The 22,603-nt window shown below is 37.0% G+C and overlaps 1 protein-coding gene across 10 annotated transcripts in view; it reads left to right on the forward strand.

Moving 5' to 3' along the window:
- gramd1ba (GRAM domain containing 1Ba) overlaps positions 1-22,603 on the forward strand; it is a 65,548-nt gene that overhangs the window by 32,776 nt on the left and 10,169 nt on the right. For 2 of the 10 annotated variants that reach the window (XM_048180966.1, XM_048180968.1), the window contains exons 1-8: positions 2,122-2,574; positions 5,840-6,057; positions 10,207-10,227; positions 18,495-18,579; positions 18,936-19,039; positions 19,305-19,400; positions 19,489-19,569; positions 19,670-19,785. In XM_048180966.1, the coding sequence (XP_048036923.1) occupies positions 2,529-2,574; positions 5,840-6,057; positions 10,207-10,227; positions 18,495-18,579; positions 18,936-19,039; positions 19,305-19,400; positions 19,489-19,569; positions 19,670-19,785 (767 nt within the window). In that variant the 5' untranslated portion in view covers positions 2,122-2,528. Of the gene's footprint in view, positions 1-2,120; positions 2,575-5,839; positions 6,066-7,789; positions 7,811-10,206; positions 10,228-18,494; positions 18,580-18,935; positions 19,040-19,304; positions 19,401-19,488; positions 19,570-19,669; positions 19,786-22,603 lie in introns of those variants that run through there. The other 8 variants (XM_048180971.1, XM_048180973.1, XM_048180976.1 and 5 more) reach the window with 7 other exon arrangements.

A 22,603-nucleotide genomic window follows, 5' to 3' on the forward strand; every position in this document is an offset into this window, starting at 1 on the left:
CATTAAATTAAGTGACAGTAAGGACACTTATAATGTTTGAAAGATTTCTATTTCAAATAATCCTCGTTAAAAATCATGATAAAAATGTATCAGTTTCCACAAACAAATTAAACAATGTTTTCAACATTGATGATAATAAGAATCGTTATTTAAAAATTGAGCAGCAATAATAATAGTACATACTGTACACTACTGTTCAAAAGTTGGTAATAATTAAGATTTTTAAATCTTTTATGTACCATGGCATTTATTTGATAAAAATACAGTAAAAACAGAAATATTGTGAAATATTATTACAATTAAAAATAATGTTTTCTATTTTAATATATTTTAAAATGTAATTTATTCCTGTGATGCAAAGCTGAATTTTCAGCATCATTACTCCAGTCTTCAGTGTCACATGATCCTTCAGAAATCATTCTAATATGCTGATTTGTTGCAAAAGGAACACTTCTTTTTATTATATAAGTTGAAAACAGTTTTTGTACAATGGCTTAATAATATTTTGTGGATACACTACCATTCAAAGGTTAAGAAATTAATACTTTTATTGGTAACACTTTGCATTAAGGTTTCCTTCGTAAAGGGTTTATAAAGGTGTTTGTTAATGAGTAATAAGTCATTTACAAATGCATTATGAATCATTAATAATGCAGTTATAACTGCATGAATAAAAAGGGCGACTTTAATGCAATACCTGCCAAATAGTGAGTCGTTTTTAACTCACATGTTATAAATGCTTAATAAATGTATTTATTAACATTTATTTAACTCAAAACCTGGTTTATGTCATGATGCAGCAAAAATTGACTATCATAATTAGACTGAAGGGTGTTGTATTTATGGTTTTCTTATTAATATCTCATGACTGCCTCTTTTCTTACTATGTTGCTTACCAGAAGTTCTTGTCTTACCCATAAATGCTTCACAGGTTTCCACTTTACATTAAGCTTCGCTTTCACAGGTTATTAATGTTTATAACTCATGAATAAATGGTTCACAAGTGTCCACCCTGCATTAGGATTCACAGTTAACTAATACTGGAATTAATTTTTTCATTATTAATATCTCAACAAGTTATGGTTATAATCTTATGTTTTATTTTCAAAATAAAGTTGGGATTTCATCTAAAAAAAAAAACCAAGAAATCAGTTTTTATACACTGCTGTGGATATGCATCATGAACTTTTTTGGAGAGTATCATGACAGAAACTTCTGGTAAGCAACATAGTAAGAAAAGTGGCAGTCATGAGATATTAATAAGTTATTAATAAGAAAACCACAAATACAACACCCTTCAGTCTAATAGTCTGATAGTCAATTTTTGCTGCATCATGAAATAAACCAGGAATCTGGTTTTGGGTAAAATAAGTGTTAATAAATACATTTATTAAGCATTTATAACATGCAAGTTAAAAACGGCTCACTATTTGGGAGGTATTGCATTTAAGTCGCCCTTTTTATTCATTCAGTTATAACTGCATTATTAATGATTTAACAAACACCTTTATAAACCCTTTACAAAGGGAACCTTAATGTAAAGTGTTTCCCTTTTATTCACCAAAGATGTATTAAATTAAGTGGCAGTAAGGACATTTATAATGTATCACGGTTTCGACAGAAAAATTATACATTGATAATAATAAGAATCATTATTTAATATTGAGCACCAATAATAATTGAGCACCAAATCAGCATATTAGAATGGTTTCTGAAGGATCATGTGATGAAGACTGAAGTAATGATGCTGAAAATTCAGCTTTGCATCACAAGAACTCATAAAACTAAATCTCTCTTCTTAAATGTAAATATATACTATTTTTCCCCCTCTTTTATCATCCACTAAGACTAGGTAGAACTTATAAGTCGGTTTGTTTCGAAAAATAACAGCACATTCCTCTTCAACATAACATGTGATTTGAGGTAGCATTCTCACAAACACCAAGTATACACTAAGTACTAAGCTATCCAGAGTGTATTTGTAAAATATCTGTGTGATAATTTCGAGTCATTATTTTCCTGTTTCTCACTGTAAAGCTGCTTTGTGTCAATCTGTATTGTATAAAACACAGTATAAGTAAAGGTGACTTGACTGTGTGCAGGATTTGATGGCATATGCATCACAGGAGAGAACAGAGAGCGAGCGAGCGTGAGTGAGAGAGAGAGGGGAGAGATGTGATTGGACGGGGGAGGGGTAGAGCGCCAGAGACTGGCTTGTTGACGTTCAGGCGTTCAGGCTGCTGACGTGAGTGGCTTCATTCAAGAAACCCATGAATATTAAATCGACCCCAGCCGCCACACTGCGCCGCACAGCAGCCGTTTTTCACACCAGCTCGACGTTCTCCTTCCCCTGACAGAAATATAATGGAGGACTAACAGAACAGCAGAGGAGATGCGCATGTAGAAGAGCGAGGAAATGAGAAAGCTGGCAGGAAAGAACAGGGATGCTGCGACGATAAGCTCCGCCTCCTCTTTTTCCCCTTTTTCCTCACATCACTCCATCCTCACACTGCAGCCGCACTGAATGAATGAAGCCGAGCCGAACGCTTTCGTGTAGCCCCTCATGGCCACCAGGTTTGTCCGTGTGATTTTTGCATTAAAATCATGAAGGGAAGTCATTGGTTTTTAATGTGCATGATGGGAATGTCACACTTGATGCTACAGTTTCCAATATTTAGTTCTTGTGAATGCTTTTGCCACCTTGTAATATGTAATAAAATCTTTGATTTTTTCCAGCAAATAAACCCATATTTTATCCTTTTTCAAGCAGATAACTGAATGTTTTTAGATATGCATCAGACACCGTTTGCTCAGAATAATGCATTGCATTTGCTGCATGTACAGAGCATTTTCTTTTGCAACACATGGGGGTGTTTTCACCCTATCAACGGGTGTGAGAAGATGTTTATCTCTGCCTTTTTGGGCTCTGTGACTCAAGCTAGCGTGAGAGAGCTGTATCTTCCGACTGGTGTGTGTTGGTTTTTTGGTCTCAGCATTTAAGCAGAGGTGTAAAAACTGCATTCACACTTACACATGTGTGGCCTCTGTCATTAGGCCTCTTATAAGCATAGATATGACAGGTGAGAGGCGAGGAGAGCCGTACATACACCCACAATACAAGCTTTTTTCTCTAGAGTGTTTGATAAATACCTTTTAGCACTTTACAGGCGTGTGGAGAGCGAAAAACTGGCGCATGTGTGCTTAAAGCTGCACGCTAATGTCAGTTGCTATATTACGCTTATGTAAATGTTTGGAATGGAATGTCTACTTTTTTAAATAATGCACATACTTTGCATAGTATACATACTATATACTGCACAATTAGTAAGATTAGCATGGAAGTATGTGGGGATGGATTCATGTAAACCTATTATCGGCTAATAGTAGATTTATTTATATTTTACATTTATCTGTACCATTTGATATTGAACATTTAATTGTTCTGTTTTTATATTTACTATAATTTTACATTTAGATGGCCTTTTTGCCTTTTCATTATAATGTTGTGATGCCTAAATTCAGTCGTGACATTTAAAATTATTTATTTTAGCATTTATACTATTTATTTAGACAAATTAATATGGAATATTCGTGCTGCTCACCCTCACCTTCTATTTTGAATATGATGTACAACAAAAAAAAAAACATTTAAAGGCACACTATGTAAATTTATTTAAAAACAAAGGCGTAGCTTGATGATGCCTTGATTTTGCGGGACCATGGGAGGTGTTGTCTTCATGTCTACAGCCGGTGGAAAAGAATCGGGATGGGACTCGGGCAGAAATCATGTTCATGGATGGGATTATTAACGCTGCTGTAGTATGAAGCAGAGCAGGGCCGAGTGCAGAAACGAGGCCGCTGGAGCGATTGCTAATGTGCGACACATGGCTCGAGAGCAGCGGAACTTTTATTATGCCGTCACCACTTCCGCTTCTTCCGGTCAAGTGTATGTGGGGTAATGCAGCGCTGTTTTATCATATTAGATATATTTGTGTGTTGAAAGCTGTTAAAGTGCTACTCTGCATTCGCTCGGCGGCTACCATGAGATGCTTGTTGCACACTGCAGTAAACTAATCGATATTAGTCATGCTAAAACATGGTACTCGCTGTAAATTAAGAAAACGAGATTTAAACAGTAAGACTTACTGTGTTGAGCTATATAACATGATTAGTTTTAGTTCTATAAATGTATACAAACAATGTGCTCACCTGTCTAATAAAACACATTATATATTAAAGTCAACAAAATATATAACATTGTTCTAGTGGTTTTTGGATATTTTAATCCAAAAATCTTACATATTGTGCCTTTAAGCAGCTGATCTAACAGATTCTTGACAGCATGACAGATGTACAGTAGATCTATGCACCGGTAATTTGATGCCAGTGTTTCTGTGAAGGTTTTATCTGCAGTGATTTATTCACTGTCAGAACCTTCTAGAATATGTGGACTTCTGGGAGTGAACGGCTGCTTGAGTGCTTGAGTGTTGCTGCATGGACAAAATCATAAGTGCATTAGGCTGATATCATGAACTCAGAGAGATTGGGAGGTGTTTTATGAGTTGGTGTATTTTATCTGCTCTCTCTCTCTCTCTCTCTCTCTCTCTCTCTTTTGTCACTGTGTTTGTTTTTCCAGACGGGCAGCTCTTAGCTCAGGTACAGAACATTAATAATTAAGATAGAGCTTGATGCCCTTTCTGAGGGACAGATGAAGAGCTGACAGCAGGAAGACGGAGGATTGCTGCATAGAGAGATTGAGACAAAGATAGATGTTGAGAGAAGTGCTTCCCCATCTGATTGAAGAAGGCTTTTCATCTTCTTTATCATCATCTTCTTGACCTTTGTAAGCAAATGAAGTCTGATCGAGAGATTCTCTGTGTTTGAGGTCGTCAGCTAGTGAGTGCTGCTCTGACAGTTCTTCTCAGAAGATGTTAACGATCAGATGCTTGAGAGAATTAATGGAGTTTTCAGTTGTTTTATTTTAAATATCAACTTTGTCTGAGATGTTTCTCCTAAAAGCTCTTTGGAGAAATTAAATGAGACTTACAGTTTGACAACAGAGCTACAAAATTAACTTGCACACCATAACTCGGATAATTTGGTACCAGAAGAATTTGAAAATTATTTGACTTTTGATTGCAAATGAATTGACTGTGTTGAGAATCTCCTGTTAGAATATTAATGTCTCAGGAAATAAACATGTGAAGCAGGAGGTCTCCATTTGCTTTAATGTTTTTTAGGGGATTTTTTTTTTTTTTTTTTTTTAACAGTGCTTCAAAAAGTGCTTTTTTTTTAACTGTGCTTCAAAAAGATCATCAGATGTTTAGTTCCTGTATTTTTTATTTTTTTTTAGTGTGATTTTATCAGTGATGTGGAAATTCCCACCAGAACTGCAGCGCTTTAGCGATGTGATCACCACTGATGTGTTTTTTGGTCAGGGTTGTGAGATGTCAGTCTGAATACATTCCTGGAAGCTGACAGGGCAGAGGTGGAAGGCCACTGAATGCATGTGAGCACAAGTGGTTTGGTGGTTTTGGTGGGGAATTTTCTGTTGACTTCTGTTGTTGTTATTATTCTAAGCCAACGGTAACTATTTATTTCCCTGACCTTTACAGAAAACCTTTTGCATTTGAAAATTTTCATTCAAATATTTTGTATGTTTATTAAGCCTTTTGATGGTTTACACAAAACTCAATCCTGCATCTCCCACATGAGCACCACATGTTTGAAACTCATGCGCTAACTGTCCGGCCGAGGTTCAAGCAACCATTTGCATTTCTTTTTGAAGTGTATAATCTGTTTCATGGTTATTTATTGGATATCGTTCTTGTTTCTGTAGCACTGCCAGTAACTCGAACCGCAGCACGCCGGCCTGCTCACCCGTCCTGCGTAAACGCTCACGCTCCCCAACGCCCCAGAGTCCAGAGGGAGAGAACATGGTGGAAAAGAGCTCAGATCATTCCTCCGATAAATCCCCTTCCACCCCGGAACAAGCTGTCCAGCGCACCTACAGCCAGTCGCTTCATACTACCCGCCCTGGAGGAAAGAACTTCCAAGGTAAATGTGTATGACTGTACTTACTGTACTTCTGCTCTCACAGTTTTCATATACTGCATGTCTGGCACATTTATTGCTACCATGGGATCAAATTCATCACCAGTGCAGGCTTTTAAACTCAATTCTGAGTCAGATTATAAAACTGCAGGTGATTTATACCTGTAGAGATGATAGTCTACATTTTCCTATAAGATGCCAATGTTTACAGTTTAGTGTTCCAGTAAATTTATTTAAAAACCTAGTGAGCTGCCTATCCAGGGAACAGTTTAGGCATCATACTGTCTTTGCAGCATATATTCATTGTGGAAAAGGCAGTCCCAGAATGGAAGACAAAAGTGTCTGCAGATGGAGTCAAGGACAATTATAAGATTATTATAATAATATATATATATATATATATATATATATATATATATATATAGGGGTATAGCGGTACATGTATTTGACTCAAACCGTCACGGCTAGACAACTAATACAGTCAGTCATAGGCAATCCACACTCCAATCCAGAAGGGGGCGTGCAGTAATGCTGCAAGTGCTGTATTTTTGTTTAATTAAGGTACACTGCCATCTTACTCTGACGAAAGTGACTTGAACTCACCTGCCGTCGTAAACACGACTTCCCACCTCGTAAATGCAAACTTCCACGAAAATACATTAATAAAACAGCTTGAGAATAATATCTCACATAGCATTACATTTACCTCAGGCAAGTCATTCAGTGTCCACAGCATGTTAGTTCACAAGAGAAATGAACTCTAGAGGGGAGTGTTTCATTATCTTATATATTCATTGTTATTACTTTACCTATTAGTCTTAATTATTTGATATATTTTTAAATAAATTTGTTATGAAAACAGGTTATAACAGTAACTGTGTAAATGATCATATTTCAAAAATCAGTTGGAGTAGAAAAAGAATTGAAAAATTATTTTATAATTAGATTTAGAATTTAAACCTGCCTTATGTGCAATTTACATGTCTTTGAGTGTTGATTATTATATCTAAAAATAAATAGCAACTGAATTTAATAGTTTGGGCTCTGTTGTTAATTGTAACTTTTAATATTATAGTAATGTGCATAGATGAGATTTTTTTTATCCTTAAGAAAATGTTAAGTATAAATGAATTTATTTATTAAGAAGCAGTTTTATGTTTAGTTTTCTCACCCCTGCTGTACCAAACCCGTACAGAACCGTATATATATATATATATATATATATATATATATATATATATATATATATATATATATATATGTGTGTGTGTGTGTGTGTGTGTGTGTGTGTGTGTGTGTGTGTGTGTGTAAGAGTGTATGTGTGAGAGGCAGCTCACTAGATTTTGAAATACTGTAGAGCTCTTGCTCTGTTTTTATCATTGCATCTGTTGAAGGATTGCATTTGCAAGGTAAAAGGTTAAGCTCCCCTTTTTTCGAGAAGAACAACATGCTCTATAAAAACGTATCATTTGAAAAATTTTGTAAGACTGTCACAAAGTGACTCACATTTCAGTCTGGTCTAACCTGAAGTCAGTAATCGTTGCATAATCATTTCACGATCATCAGCACCTCATGTACCAGAATGATTTACTGAACATCTCTTCTGCTTTGATACTGTACGTGGAGAAGCTTTGCCACCCAACAGTGTTTTTTTTATTTCTCTGCACATAATTCATAGCTTTCTTTTTGTTTTTGTTTGTTTTCTGATATCTGTTCTTTCTCTCATGCATGCTAGTCACACAAGAGACTGTCTAAAGTAAGCATCACTCTTTTCTGCTCTACTGTACCTCCACCCGGCATGTGACCCATCCCATAATGCTCCGCTTCACCTGTCTGTGCTAACCTAGTAAATGCTAAGCTAACCCTGTGCAAGACTAGCTAGTAATGCCAAGTTAAATGTTTTGAACTTTGTATGATACACACACTAGCCCCTTTCACACATACAGTCTTTACTGGTAAATTACAGCTAAATTACCATTAAGAGATCATGTGTGAACAGGACCTTTCCAAAAATACTTGTTCTGGTAATTTCCTGGTATGAGAAGTTGTAACATTACCAGTGAATTACTGGCGAATTACCCTTAAATAGGGCATTATTTGACTTTATCGAGTGCACTCATTCAATCCCACAATGTATCTCAATAACGAATGTACAACCGACGTATGCTGTAAGATGTACGTGAGAGTCGTGCGCCGAAAGAATTCCCGCGTCTGACCAGAAGATGGCGCCCGTCCATTTTTCAAACCGCTGGTCCAATGTGGCTACAGCGTAATATCATACAGGTATAAATTCCTTTTTATATGATTATTAAATTGTTTAATTAAGGTTTATGCATTGTTTCCATGACAGGGTTCAAGATAAATCTTTTCATCTTACTACTGGAGCTGCCAGTTTGCTAAGTTTCAAATGATTGTTAAACAGCAAGCACAAACTAAAAGCAGCAGCCCTTCTGGGGCACTCAGTGTCCGAATTCACTCACTTGTTTTCATTCACTCTTTCAAGTGAACTATATTAGTGGACTAATGTAGAGAATAGTGAATGAGGGTTTAGCGGGCAATTTTGGACACAGCCCCTGCCTTTTCCATTCGTCAGCGCCGCGGCTCTGCAGTTATTGCCTATGGGTACTATAGTAACTGCAGTACTACAATATTATGCGTCTCGTGTTTTTAGAAGCAAATCTGTGTGAACACACCCTTATGCCTGTCACTCAAATGTAGTCAAATTGGACAGACTGTGAAATTAATGCGCTTCTCCTCATCCAGGTGGATGAAGAAAACGGCATTTTTGATGATTGACATCACAGTTTACCGGTATTTTGGTTCTGATGTTTAAATTGTCTCTTCCCGGAAAAGTCATTCTGGTAATTTTATGGTAATTTACCAGGATTGCTGTGTGAACAGGGCTTATAAAAAAAGATGTTAACTTCTATTTGACACCAAACGGTGCTGACGCAGCATCACACAAAAGCAGACGTTTTCAGTATGCCATAATAGAAATACGTTACTTGTGTCACATATTGTATAGAAGGATAAATACATATTTATTAGTAAAACATTTCACACCTGACCTCTCTTGATGAACTTTCTCTCCAGTATGACAGACTAAACCTGATTAAAGTAAGAAATCGGTATTTGTGCCCTTGAGCTCTGACCCATCCTGTGTGAAGAAACCACAGTAGAGTACTATAGAGTCCCAGTGTGTGTGTGTGTTTGTGTGTGTGTGTGTGTGTGTGTGTGTGTGTGTGTGTGTGTGTGTGTGTGTGAAAAGATCTGTCCAATGTTTTCACTACACCTCTTTCTCCATTCTTCTAGGTCTTTATATTTGTGTATATGTAACATAAAATTATAGCACAATCACTGTTGAGACACTTTTTAGGATAGTTGTGGTTTTATAGAGATGTCCTCTATATAATGCATTATACGTTTTGCAGCTTTTAAGAAAAAAATGTTTAATTTAGTGTAAAGACTGCCCCCTTGTGGTAGCTTTGTGTGTGGGAAATGTGCTAAGAGACAAACACAAATGAAATATCCCATACACAAACAGAGGCCAAAGCTTTCCCATAATCCCTTGTCTTATGATATACTCAAATGAATTGCACTTATACCTGTGCTGATCAAAAGTGATAGATAGATAGATGGATAGATAGATAGATAGATAGATAGATAGATAGATAGATAGATAGATAGATAGATAGATAGATAGATAGATAGATAGATAGATAGATAGATAGATAGATAGAGATCTCACAGGTATACCTGCATTGTGTGTAGTTCAGGTATACCTTGGCCTATGTGGCAAAATGTCTCCACAAAGATGGCAATATCCAAAATCCTTGTCCTTGTGGGGACATTTTTGGTCCCCATGAGGAAAACAGCTTATAAATCATACTAAATTAGGTTTTTTGAAAATCTAAAAATGCAGAAAGTTTGTATGCTATACAGTTATATATAATTTGTAGAGTATAAGAATTTTTATGTCTATGGAATGTCCCCATAAAAGATGAAAACGTGTGTGTGTGTGTGTGTGTGTGTGATATGTATATAGCCGAATAATTGTTTGTGTATATTTGAATCCCTCAGGACCCTTAAAAACTCACTCTAATGTTTCTCTTGTTTCTTCCACCATCAAAATTGGATTCTGCAAACTCACAGAAAAGTCAAAGCTGGTATAACGTAAGTTTGTTTTTTTACTCTTCATTACTTTTGATATTGAATGTTGTGTGTTTGTACAGTATTGGCAGGTTGGAGTTGTTTTAGTAACTGGTTTCTGTTTTCATTATTAAAATACTTCGTTATTGCTCATCCATGTAAAATCATCACATGCTACGTCATGTGAATCTCTGATGGTGTCGCTTCCCAGTGTTGTTTGAGTTAAACTGCCTTCACAGACATTTCATGTTGGAAATTATTTCTTATTACTTCTGTAAGGCTGAATGTTTGGCCTGACATTTGTTTTCCTGTGGGAAACAACAGCTAGTACTTAATGACATTTTTCGTCATTTTACAAGTGCCTTTGTGATGTTTTGTCAATGTGTTATGGTCGGTCATAACCTCTGGGCCATTCTGAAGAAAGAGCATTACAGAATGTCAGAACAAAGAACACAGTGTTCTATCTCTCAGATAAACAGTGTTTCCATTTCTGTCATGGATCAGGCTGTGTCACTGCTCAAACATACTACATCTAAAATAGTTTAGCCCAGATCATTTGGTTTTGGAAGAATTTGATGAAAAATGTTTGAGTTCATATTGAAATTTCAGACTTTTGATTTGATTTTGAAATATCTTCTGAAATTCATGTGAGATTACTGGGTTCATTTTTCTTAGGAGAAAAATCTGAGAATCAGGAGACTTGAGAAAAGTTCACATATTATCTACATTTTTCCCATTGACCATCAATTGAGATGAAAAGATCTCATTTGTGGATTTTTCCCCCAGCATCCTAGCAGAATTATGTTTATATAAAATCCACTGTATTTTACAGTTCTTTACAGGGAGAATTTTTGCACTTTAATGTGCAAATCCTGATTATATAAATTTGTTTCATTGCTCCACTGCCATAGCCACAGCCATATCACTCTGTAGCCCAAGAATGGTTGCCCACTGAAGCTAAGCAGGGTTGAGCTTGGTCAGTAACTGGATGGGAGACCTCCTCGAAAAACTAGGTTGCTGCTGGAAGTGGAATTAGTGAGGCCAGCAGGGGGTGCTCACCCTGTGGTCAATGTGAGTCCTAATTAGAGGTCTGCAATCCCATGGGACCCGATGCAACAGAGTGTGGCTCGGAACAAGTTTTGAATTAGTGAGTGCAGATGCAGGAGGATAGAAGATACTGATATATATTCAGGAAGGGGAAGAAAGAAATGACTCATGGGCTCTGCCAAAATATGATTATCTACTATAATAATAACAGCAGTGTAACAGAGGCCAGCTAGTAAGAGCTGTGCAGATAAACTTCACTCCCCTTGCCTCAAGAGGCGCGCTGTTAGCACGCCAGAGACCCGGGTTCGAGGCCTGCACAGGGTGAGTAGGACCTGAGGGGTTACACATGCAGAAGTCTGTAACTGGAGATCTCAAGCTTCATGTGTGTGGAATTTGGATAAAATAGTCTATAGACACCAGAACGAGACAGAATCTATCCGGACCAGGACTGAAAAATCAGCGTAGACCTCTTCCTACAGGCTTTTGTGGACAGGAATGGAAAAGAAACTTGTAAGTTTCGGGCGGGAGTGGGATAAAATTTGGGACATATTTTTGGTGGGAGCGGTACAAAATCTTGTGGGAGCAGGCAGGAGCACGGGATTGAAAAATCCATCCCTCGCAGAGCTCTAGTCCTAATGCCCCAGTATAGGCATGGAGACGCTATACTGTAAAAAGCACCATCCTCTGGATGAGACGTTAAACCGACGTCCTCACTCGCTGGTCATTAAAAATCCCATGGCACTTCTCATTAAGTGTAGGGGTGTAACCCCGGTGTCCTGACCAAATTCCTTCCACTGGCCATTATCAATCACAGCCTCCTAATAGTCCCCATCCATTGAATTGGCTTTATCACTCTTTCACCTCTCCACCTATAGCTGGTGTGTGGTGAGCGCACTGGCGTCGTTGCATTGTGGATGGTGTCTCATCATCCAGGTGGATGTTGCACTGGTGGTGGGTAAGGAGAGACCCCCTGATATGATTGTAAAGCTCTTTGGGTATACAGTGGTACATAGTAAAGCACTATATAAATGCCTCATTAATTAATTCATTGGAAAAATAGCCATACAACATGAATTTTCAGTTTAAAGCAAATGATCTGTACTCAGTTGAAGTGACCAAAATTTGACATGCAAAAGGATATGTGTAGACTTTGGACATGTTTTACCAGAATAATTTTTAAATATTGTATTTTTTTTGGAAACTGCATTTAAAATCCACTTGGCTCAAAAATCTGAGGGAGGTATGGGAGCACAGAGTCCTGCACCTGGGAAGATACCCAATGAGTGAACTGCTAATATTTAATGTAAAGGGTGGAATAACATTTACGTTGTCATTTGGGGAGCGGGTGCAGGTTGGGAATTAATAGGTACAGGTGGACTGCGGATCCAGTATCCAAGACTATTTCTGTCATGACAACTCTCAGAGTGTTTGGCATGGTAATGGGTATGATGACGTTGATATTTTTAGTCTTGGCAGAATAGATCTGCTACGCTGCTGCTGTTGGTTATTGCTGCTGTAGAGCAAGTACAAGACTCGCTACTGCCAATACATACACAACATGCTGCTGTGTGCAAGTAAGACATGCTGCTGTTGCTGTACAATATAGCATACATGAAATAGAGAAGATCTAAACAGGTGGAGCTGGGGAAGGTAGAGGGTTTCTGAAAGCACGCTGCACTGCTAAAGCAAATGCTACCAAAGTATTTGAAGGTTGAGCAGCAAACTCATTAGCTACTCAGAGAGCAGGAACCAATCAGCTGTGCCCTACAGAGAATGATGTGATTGCAAGCAGGTTGAGTTAAGGACCTGTCCGCCTGCACCGTCTAGAGTTTCGTGACAGAACTTTGTATTTCAACTCAATTTGGTACACGCTGATAAGCAGCTGCTTTCAAAAGGTCCCATGCATATTTATGTTCACACTCAGAAGACCATCAAAGGTTTATATTTACAACATGGTTTGCAGCATTGAGTATTATTGCCAATCATGCTGAATTTAAGTGATTGACAGCTTCATTGATTATATAGGGATCGCTCTTTGCTCACTTTCTGTATGTAGTGTATTCAGAATTTGAATATAAGTTTTATTTTTCATGGTCTCTATGCCATACAGGTCTGGTTGGGTAGGGTATGGAATTAAATTAGTTTTGCTGTTGGATAACGGGTCGGGTGTTCTGTTAAGTAGAGCGGGTGCGGGTTTACCGAACAGGACCTGTGCAGGACTCTGTGGGGGAAGTCTGAATGGTCGTGATGCTTCTGCATGACTCCATAAACAGAGGAAAACACAATGTGTGGACACCAGCATCTGTGTGGAGATAACAGTCCATATTTATAAAGACCAGCAGGAAACTGCTGGGACATTCTCCAAGTGTGAGCTTATCAGAAAATGTTAAACTTTGCTCATTTTTGTTGTTCTTGGGTGGGTAGACGAATGCAAGCTGTCGAATCATGTGCTCAGTTGTAAGATGGCAGCTGTAAACATTCTAAATACAGACAGTAAAGAAGAAGCATTTTCTCTACAGGACTGTAAATAATCACAAGTCAAGCCATTTTTATTTGTATAGCACATTTACAAACCATTTTGTTTCATAGAAGCTTTACAGAAAATCATGCATTAATGTCTTAAAGGTGCCCTAGAATTAAAAATTGAATTTATCTTGGCATAGTTAAATAACAAGAGTTCGGTACATGGAAATGACATACAGTGAGTCTCAAACTCCATAGTTTCCTCCTTCTTATATAAATCTCATTTGTTTAAAAGACCTCCGAAGAACAGGCGAATCTCAACATAACACCTACTGTTACGTAACAGTGTACGCCCCCAATATTTGCATATGTTAGCCCATGTTCAAGCATTAGACAAGGGCAAGACGTCTGGATGTGCACAGCTGAATCATCAGACTAGATAAGCAAGCAAGGACAACAGCGAAAAATGGCAGATGGAGCAATAATAACTGACATGATCCATGATATCATGATATTTTTAGTGATATTTGTAAACTGTCTTTCTAAATGTTTCGTTAGCATGTTGCTAATGTACTGTTAAATGTGGTTAAAGTGACCATCGTTTCTTACTATATTCACGGAGACAAGACTGTCGTTATTTTCATTTTTTAAACACTTGCAGTCTGTATAAATCATAAACACTTCATAAACATCTTCATTCTTTATAAATCTCTCCAACAGTGTGTAATGTTAGCTTTAGCCACGGAGCACTATCAAACTCATTCAGAATCAAATGTAAACATCCAAATAAATACTATCCTTACGCGATTAGACATGCTGCATGACGAACACTTTGTAAAGATCCATTTTGAGGGTTATATTAGTTGTGTGAACTTTGTTTATGCTGTTTAAGGCAAGCACGAGCTCCGTGGGCGGGGAGCGTGAGCATTTAAAGGGGCCGCAGCCTAAATCGGCTCACATTTAATGTTGCCCCAAAATAGGCAGTTAAAAAAATTAATTAAAAAAAAAATCTATGGGGTATTTTGAGCTGAAACTTCACGGACACATTCAGGGGACACCTTAGACTTATATTACATCTTTTAAAAAGACGTTCTACGGCACCTTTAAGCTTTAAACCCCCAGTGAACAAGAGAAGAGTAACTAGCAAAGATAATCTCCACAAGATGTTAAGCTAGAAGAGTGAAAATCTTGAGAGAAATCAGACTTTATTCACAAAATTCTGAGACACGTACAGTATGAATGGGAACATAATGTTATTGTCACGTAACGTGTAGTGGAAACAGCACGCAGACGAAGGAGAAGAATAATAACAGAATTTAATGACAAAACTCACGCTTACACATCTAACATTGACGAGAACAGACCATGAATGAGGGAGATCAAATACATTGGGCAAACAACGGGAACTGATGAGATAATTAAAGAAGAACAGGTGAATGAAATGACAATTAACACAGACAGCAAAACAAGGTCACAGGTAACACAAGAAACATGAGGACTCTGACAGTTATTCTGTTAGATTTTTACTTGTAAGAATTTGTAGTGGTGCCATTAATCTTGCCACATGTTGTAGGGAAATTAAAAAATATTCATCATTTATTTAACATGCATTTTCTTCTATTTTTGTACTTAAGTTAAAAGTTGGATTTTGTAACTATTTTAAATGAAATATATTTCAATTACTTTTTTGCTCATATTTACCAATAGGACATACATTTTGACATTGGTCATCAAGTGGCAACCAGACATGTAGTACCAACATATTTTAATGTACAAAAAACTTCCTTAGGTCTTCCCAAAATAAAAAAAAAATAAAACAAAAAAAGAGATGGTTCTATCGAGTGTCTTGCTCCTGAGCTGAACAATGTGTCTGGCTCAACAGTGGCCTCAGATGTTTTGCTTGAGAGGGGATTGGAGGAGAGGCCAGAGAGAGAGAGATGATTCACCCATTTGGCATCCCCTCAACATCCCCCCTTCCTCCAGTGTAGGAAGTTAACTAGAGTTCGTTCACCCTGTGAGAGTGCAAGAACGAGGGAGAGAAGGAAGACTGAGGCGTTGTCCTTGGCCATGCCTCAACGCTAACACCATAAAATGACTTGTGCACAATGGGGGCCTCTGTGATTTGGTCTCAAACACTCTTTATCTCTCTATCCTCTATTTTTCTCCCACTGTTTTGATCTCTTTCTCCCACCTCATGAAACAAAACAAACCTCTGCAGCTTTTGCTATTTTTTTTCAAAAAAATGAATTTGTGGAAGCTGAAGTGTCTTGTACAGGCACCGAACCCCTCAGGGTCTTCAGGAAACTGTTAACAGCAGCTGCCACAGAAGTATAAAGTTTTTTGCAACATTTCTGTAGAGACATTGAATCTAGATTGACCTGGGGTGGGGGTGTAATGACAGAAGCAAATAAATCTTACAGCTCTTCGATCATGAGTGAGAAAAATGTACTGCCTGAAGCAAAGAGGTCACTACATCTGACACGGCCCCTCCTCTCTACTATTCTTTGCATTCTATTGGCCAGCTGGCTTCCCTAGCTCCTCCCCCCCCTCTCTCTCTCACACACAAACATTCTCTCAGACCTCTCCCACTCCTCTTGGCCGAATTGTTTTGTAGAAAGTCTCAGTGAGAACTCTTTCCTGCCGTAGTAAATGGTTCAGCTCAAGAGAGTGTCTCTGTGAGATTTAATGAGACAAATTTTGGGAGATTTACTCAAAAGCGACTTGCCGCAGATCAACTCATCTTTGCTCGCAAGGATATTAATGCTTGTATTTTGACTATTTTATGCATGCTGAAGACAGAATTTTGAAAGAACTTTTCTGTCTGAAGAGAAAACCTGCAATTTTTCAACAGGTGGATGTTTTTTGGGATTCCTCAAGCAGTCAAACGCTTTTCTGTTTTTGATTTTTTTTTTTCGTTTCCGTCAGATAACTATATTGGAAAACCTTCATGAAGCATTTGAATCTAAAATATTGTAAAGTGGCAACGACCCTCAGAGTTACTGGCTGGATCTGGAACTATTTCTTGTATTTTGTAAATTTGGTGGATCAGCAGGCATAAACCCTCAAACAAGAAGAGCTCCAAGGAACATTTCCATTTTTAGAGCATCAAATCTCCAAAAAAATGATAAATTCCATGAGACTAACATAGCTACATGTTTTGTCACAACCTTTCAAAGCGGACTATTAACTGTCCTCTGTGTCTTGTTAAAAGTTTGACTCATTTCCTGAGGAAAACTGTGCTCCATTGTTATTGCCAAGAGTGATGTGTGTCTCTTATCAATGTGAGGAGTTCTCCTGCTTTCTGTGGAGGATTGTTTGGCTGCTGTTTAGGTACTGAGTCTCAGGCTTCACTACTTAAACAACAAAACTGGTAATGCCAAAGGACGGGTGCAGAGGTTACTCCAGGTCATTTCAGAGCGTGGCCTGCTGAAGCTGGACTGGAGCTCAACTTGCATGTTGTGAAGTATTGCACCACCATCAGGAGCTGAGACAATAAGTGGGAACGTCTCCACGAACGGACAGGAGCGATGGAAGTCCTCAGCTTTGATGCAGAGTCTGATTGGCTCTACGAATGGGAGGCAGTCCAACAGCCTGAAGTGCCCCCGTGTGATTGGACGGACTGGGACTGGGATTCAGAGAGTGTTCCTGCTGTAAGCAACCAATCAGAGTGCAGAAGAGAAGGGACGTTTCTCCCTTTTATAGTTTGGCTTTGGTGATGTTAGATCATGAGCATCTCATTATGGTGAATCTTTGACAATTTGCTGTTTCAGTGGAGACAGAACTGCAGAGTTTTACTATTGTGCACTTACGGACCTGCTTAGGATAGATGCCATTTATTTTGCTGTGAATGAAAACAGTGATTTGAGGGACTGAAGTACTGTCTCATACATTCACTTGTAGATCATTCAGCAAACAGAGCATTGAAAATATGTTTTTTTGTTTGTTTGTTTGTTTTTTAACATATTGGGGGGAACCAGATTGATCTAGATTGATAAAGTGATTTTTAAAGTAAAATATCAAACATTTAATCAGGCAGATAATGTGTTTCAGGGTTAATAAACTGCATTATGCAAAGCTGAATTCATATTTTTCAATATATTCATTCCTTCAGAAAGTATTAATGGAAACAGGGTGACAGTTTTACAGTTTAATTTGAGAATTTAATGCTGATATTTCTTGACATTTTCTACAAATATCAACTTTTCAATTTTCAAGTGCCTACTATACAAAATCATGGTAACCAGGTTGACATTTTAAGATTATTACTGTACATCATCATATAATATAAAACATAATAATGTTCTTCAAGAGTTTTTTTTTTTTTTTTTTTTTTTTTTTTTTTTTGCATGGAGTTGCTGTTAAAAGAGAAAATATGCTGGGGACGCAAAACGTCTTTTTTAATATATTTTTTTCAATTAATTATTTCTACTACAATTCTACTGAAATCTAAAAATGTATTGAAAGAGAATGAAGAGAAAATTCTAGATTTTATAGCATTTACATGGGTATGAACAGGCCAAAAAAAATCCTCATGATTAAAGTAAATGAAGAAAAAAGCATAAATATCCTTTTTTTTTTTTTTTGTAGGTAAGACAAAAAAGTTTGTATGTATATATGGGGGACACAAACGGCACCCGTTTTGTAGAATGACCCTTTTACAGTTTTCCTCCAGTAAACAATGTACGAGGTCTTTGTTCCTTCTTACGAATGCTGAACTGTCTCTGTGTGGATTTTTGTGGCTGTATGTGTGTTCTCATTCTCTCTCTCTTCTTGTCGCTCAGGTTTTGAGCCCCACATACAAGCAGAGAAATGAAGACTTCAGGAAGCTCTTCAAGCAGCTGCCCGACACGGAGCGCCTCATTGTGGGTGAGTCTTATATTTGATCTTTACATACTGCAGCCAGCTACAATAAAATAAGTATCATTTTCTCAACTTTTATAAAAAAAATTTTTTTATGTTTTGACCAAAAATGTAACAAATAAGCTGTCTAGCATACATGCTAAAATTTACCATACATCCTGAAATGATTGCATTGATTTGCTGTTGCTATGATTTGGTCAGCAAAAAAATGTTTTTTTCAAACTAGTGATTGCCTATTATATTTTTGGTGTTTGATTGTAAACAATATGTATAAAACATGGAAAGGTTTCATGTATGAAAGTGGAGGATGTACCTTAACGTCCATGACCTTTGAACTCTGACCTCTCGCCTCATCCTGACAGACTACTCCTGTGCCCTGCAGAGAGATATCCTCCTGCAGGGTCGCCTCTACCTCTCCGAAAACTGGATCTGTTTCTATAGCAACATATTCCGCTGGGAAACGCTGGTGAGTTGAAGTATTACTCTCATCTCGGGGGGCATCAGTCTCTCATGCTTTATTATTGCACAGCTGGATCAGCAAAACTGTGTGAGGAGAAACAGCTGATTCTGCACAGAAGTAAAATGAAGATTAACTGTCTTTTAAGCTCTAAAAAAATTTATATACAGGGAATAATCTATGTCCAGATGTGGTTTCAACAGGTATGCTGTGTTTTCATCTCTATCTCTCTCTGTGTGTGTGTGTGTGTGTGTGTGTGTGTGTGTGTGTGTAGCTGACCGTGAGGTTGAAAGATGTTTGTTCCATGACGAAGGAGAAGACTGCAAGACTCATCCCCAACGCCATCCAGCTGTGCACAGACAATGAAAAGGTAAACAGAGGCCTTTGATTTTGTGCATAACATCAGTATTGATCCAAACTCTGCCATACATACTAAACATTCGCATATTCTCCTCCAGCACTTCTTTACCTCATTCGGGGCGAGAGATCGGACGTACATGATGATGTTCAGACTCTGGCAGAATGCTCTATTAGAAAAGGTTTGACAAGACATGTCATTATTCCCCATGATTATTTGAAAAAAAAATGTTTGATGGCCATGTTAGCCCACTGAGTCTCTATGGCTCTCATTTTATCTAGCCATTGTGTCCCAAAGAGCTGTGGCATTTTGTCCATCAGTGTTATGGGAATGAACTGGGTCTGACCAGTGACGATGAGGATTATGTACCTCCAGATGACGACTTCAACACCATGGGGTGAGTCTTCTCCCATCCTTAATGTTGAATCATTTAGGTGATTCATAATTTACAAATCTCCACCCTCTCTCACAGCTTTGTTAGAAGAGTTCCAGGAAACAGATTTTCAATTGCAATTTTAGGGATATCTGGTAGCTGGGGCGTTTTATTTAGTCACAATAGTGGTGTTGTGCCCATTTCCAAGCTTCTAGTAAACTCAGATTTAGTATGTTTACAGGTCTGAACCAAATAAAATGACCTATTATTATTTAGAATAAAACTTTACTTTAGCTTTCACTGTAATAATTAATGCAATGTCATCATATCCGATGAATTATCGAAGAGAGAACATACATTATTAACGCATTTACTGTCGCTATTCCAGAATATTATCACTATAAGTCTTCCACGTATTGTGTAGCTTATAGAAACAAACAAAATTTTAGTCCCCTTGTAGTCAATAATTTTATCCCGTAACACTCATCTTTTATCACCAAAATAACATATTTATAAGTTTTTTCCTATGAAAAAAATTCTTAACGCCTTGAAATAGCTTGAATGTAACTTAATGCTTACGTGAATCTATTAATATGTAATTAGCCCCGCCTCCACTCACTCACACAAGCTCAGAGATCCACTCGGTCAACTTACTGAGGTAAACGCTGCACAGTGGTATCACTTTTTACAATGTCGGTCTCATAACGGTAATTAATATGATTAGCCTTTTGCTTGGCTACATTATCAAACAGCTAATAATGTGTTTACACAAACCATATTCCTGTTCACCATCTCACAGTCTGCCTTCTGAAAAAACTTTGAACAACTCGAGAAATTCAATTCAATTCACATTTATTTGTATAGCGCTTTTCACAATACATACCGTTTCAAAGCAGCTTTACAGAATATGCATGTAAACATTACAATTCAGAGTAATCTGTTATCAAAATCATATAGTTCAAAATAACATAATATACATATTTTATGTCATATTGCTTCTACCCGATTTTCAAATCAACAGAAAAAATACCGGGATAACCTGGTTTCTCTTGAGACTTCCTTGTGTCACGGCATAGTAATGATATGCCAGAGCCCACTGGCACGTTGACCTGATTGGTTACAAGGTAGTTTAAGTCAAGTCAGAAACACCAGAGAATAAATACCCAGCAATGGTGTTGACTTATGGATTTGCACATGCTTTGTCTCAAAGCATATTAAAAACACCACATAGACATATAAACAACTTTTTGTGAATCAGAGGCTATTCTTTGAAGTCCTGCAAAGTTCAAACCTAACGCCCTCCATTACCTAGCGTACACTGAGTTCGGTCAATCAGTAAAAATAATTTTAACAGAAGGCTAAAAATGTATATTTTGTAAAATTTTGGACAGGTTCCCCAAACTATCCACATGCGGAAAAATTGATGGTTCTGCACGAATTACATTGTGACATACAGCTTCAAAACGAAGAAATTCGACAACTTTGGGGCACTATTCATTTTGTACGTACAATATTCTAAGATTAAAGTAAACTTTATAGTTACCTATGCAATGTGTAGAATATTATATATGTGTAGAAAACACATCATCAAATTAAATTTGAAAAGATTATTGACACTTCCATAGACATCAGTGTATATTTTACAAACTATGAATGTTTTTTGCTAGCACTTATCTGTATTTAAATGTCAGAAACATAAAATAAATATTATATTGTTGAAAACACTGAACAGTTGTGATAGCCTTACAGTACAGTCCAAAAGTTTGGAACCACTAAGATTTTTTATGTTTTTAAAAGAAGTTTCGTCTGCTCACCAAGGCTACATTTATTTAATTAAAAATACAGTAAAAAACAGTAATATTGTGAAATATTATTACAATTTAAAATAACTGTTTTCTATTTGAATACATTTCACAAAGTAATTTATTCCTGTGTTGGCAAAGCTGAATTTTCAGCATCATTACTCCAGTCTTCAGTGTCACATGTCCTTCAGAAATCATTCTAATATGCTGATCTGCTGCTCAATAAACATTTAATGTGTACAATTGTACAAAATATTTGTGTACAATATTTTTTTTTCAGGATTATTTGATGAATAGAAAGTTCAAAAGAACAGTGTTTATCTGAAATCTAATCTTTTGTAACATTATAAATGTCTTTACTGCCACTTTTGATTGATTTAATGCATCCTTGCTGAATAAAAGTATTCATTTCTTTAATTTCTTTTCAAAAAAATAAAAATAAAAATTCTTACTGACCCCAAACTTTTGAACGGTAGTGTATAATGCTACAGAAGCTTTGTATTTCAGATAAATGCTGTTCTTTTGAACTTTCTATTCATCAAGGAATCCTGAAAAAAAAAAGTACACAACTGTTTTCAACATTGAAAATAATCATAAATGTTTATTGAGCAGCAAATCAGCATATTAGAATGATTTCTGAAGGATCATGTGACACTGAAGACTGGAGTAACGATGCTGAAAATTCAGCTTTGCATCACAGGAATAAATTACTTTGTCAAATATATTTAAATAGTACACAGTTATTTTAAATTGTAATAATATTTTTTTTTTTGACAATATTACTGTTTTTACTGTATTTTTAATTAAATAAATGTAGCCTTGGTGAGCAGACAAAACTTCTTTTAAAAACATTAAAAATCTTAGTGGTTCCAGACTTTTGGACTGTACTGTATATGATGTGTGTTGAGCATGTCCATCTCTGGCTCAGCGCCAGCCAAAAAGCGAACGCAGATTTGAATTGTAAATGTAAAAATATTATTTTTTTGTCTTCAATTCCATTTGCCTCAAAAATCTGAGGGGGCATGTGCATGTGATTATAG

The sequence above is a fragment of the Megalobrama amblycephala genome, linkage group LG2 (assembly GCF_018812025.1).
Source record: "Megalobrama amblycephala isolate DHTTF-2021 linkage group LG2, ASM1881202v1, whole genome shotgun sequence".
Classification (NCBI taxonomy): domain Eukaryota; kingdom Metazoa; phylum Chordata; class Actinopteri; order Cypriniformes; family Xenocyprididae; genus Megalobrama; species Megalobrama amblycephala.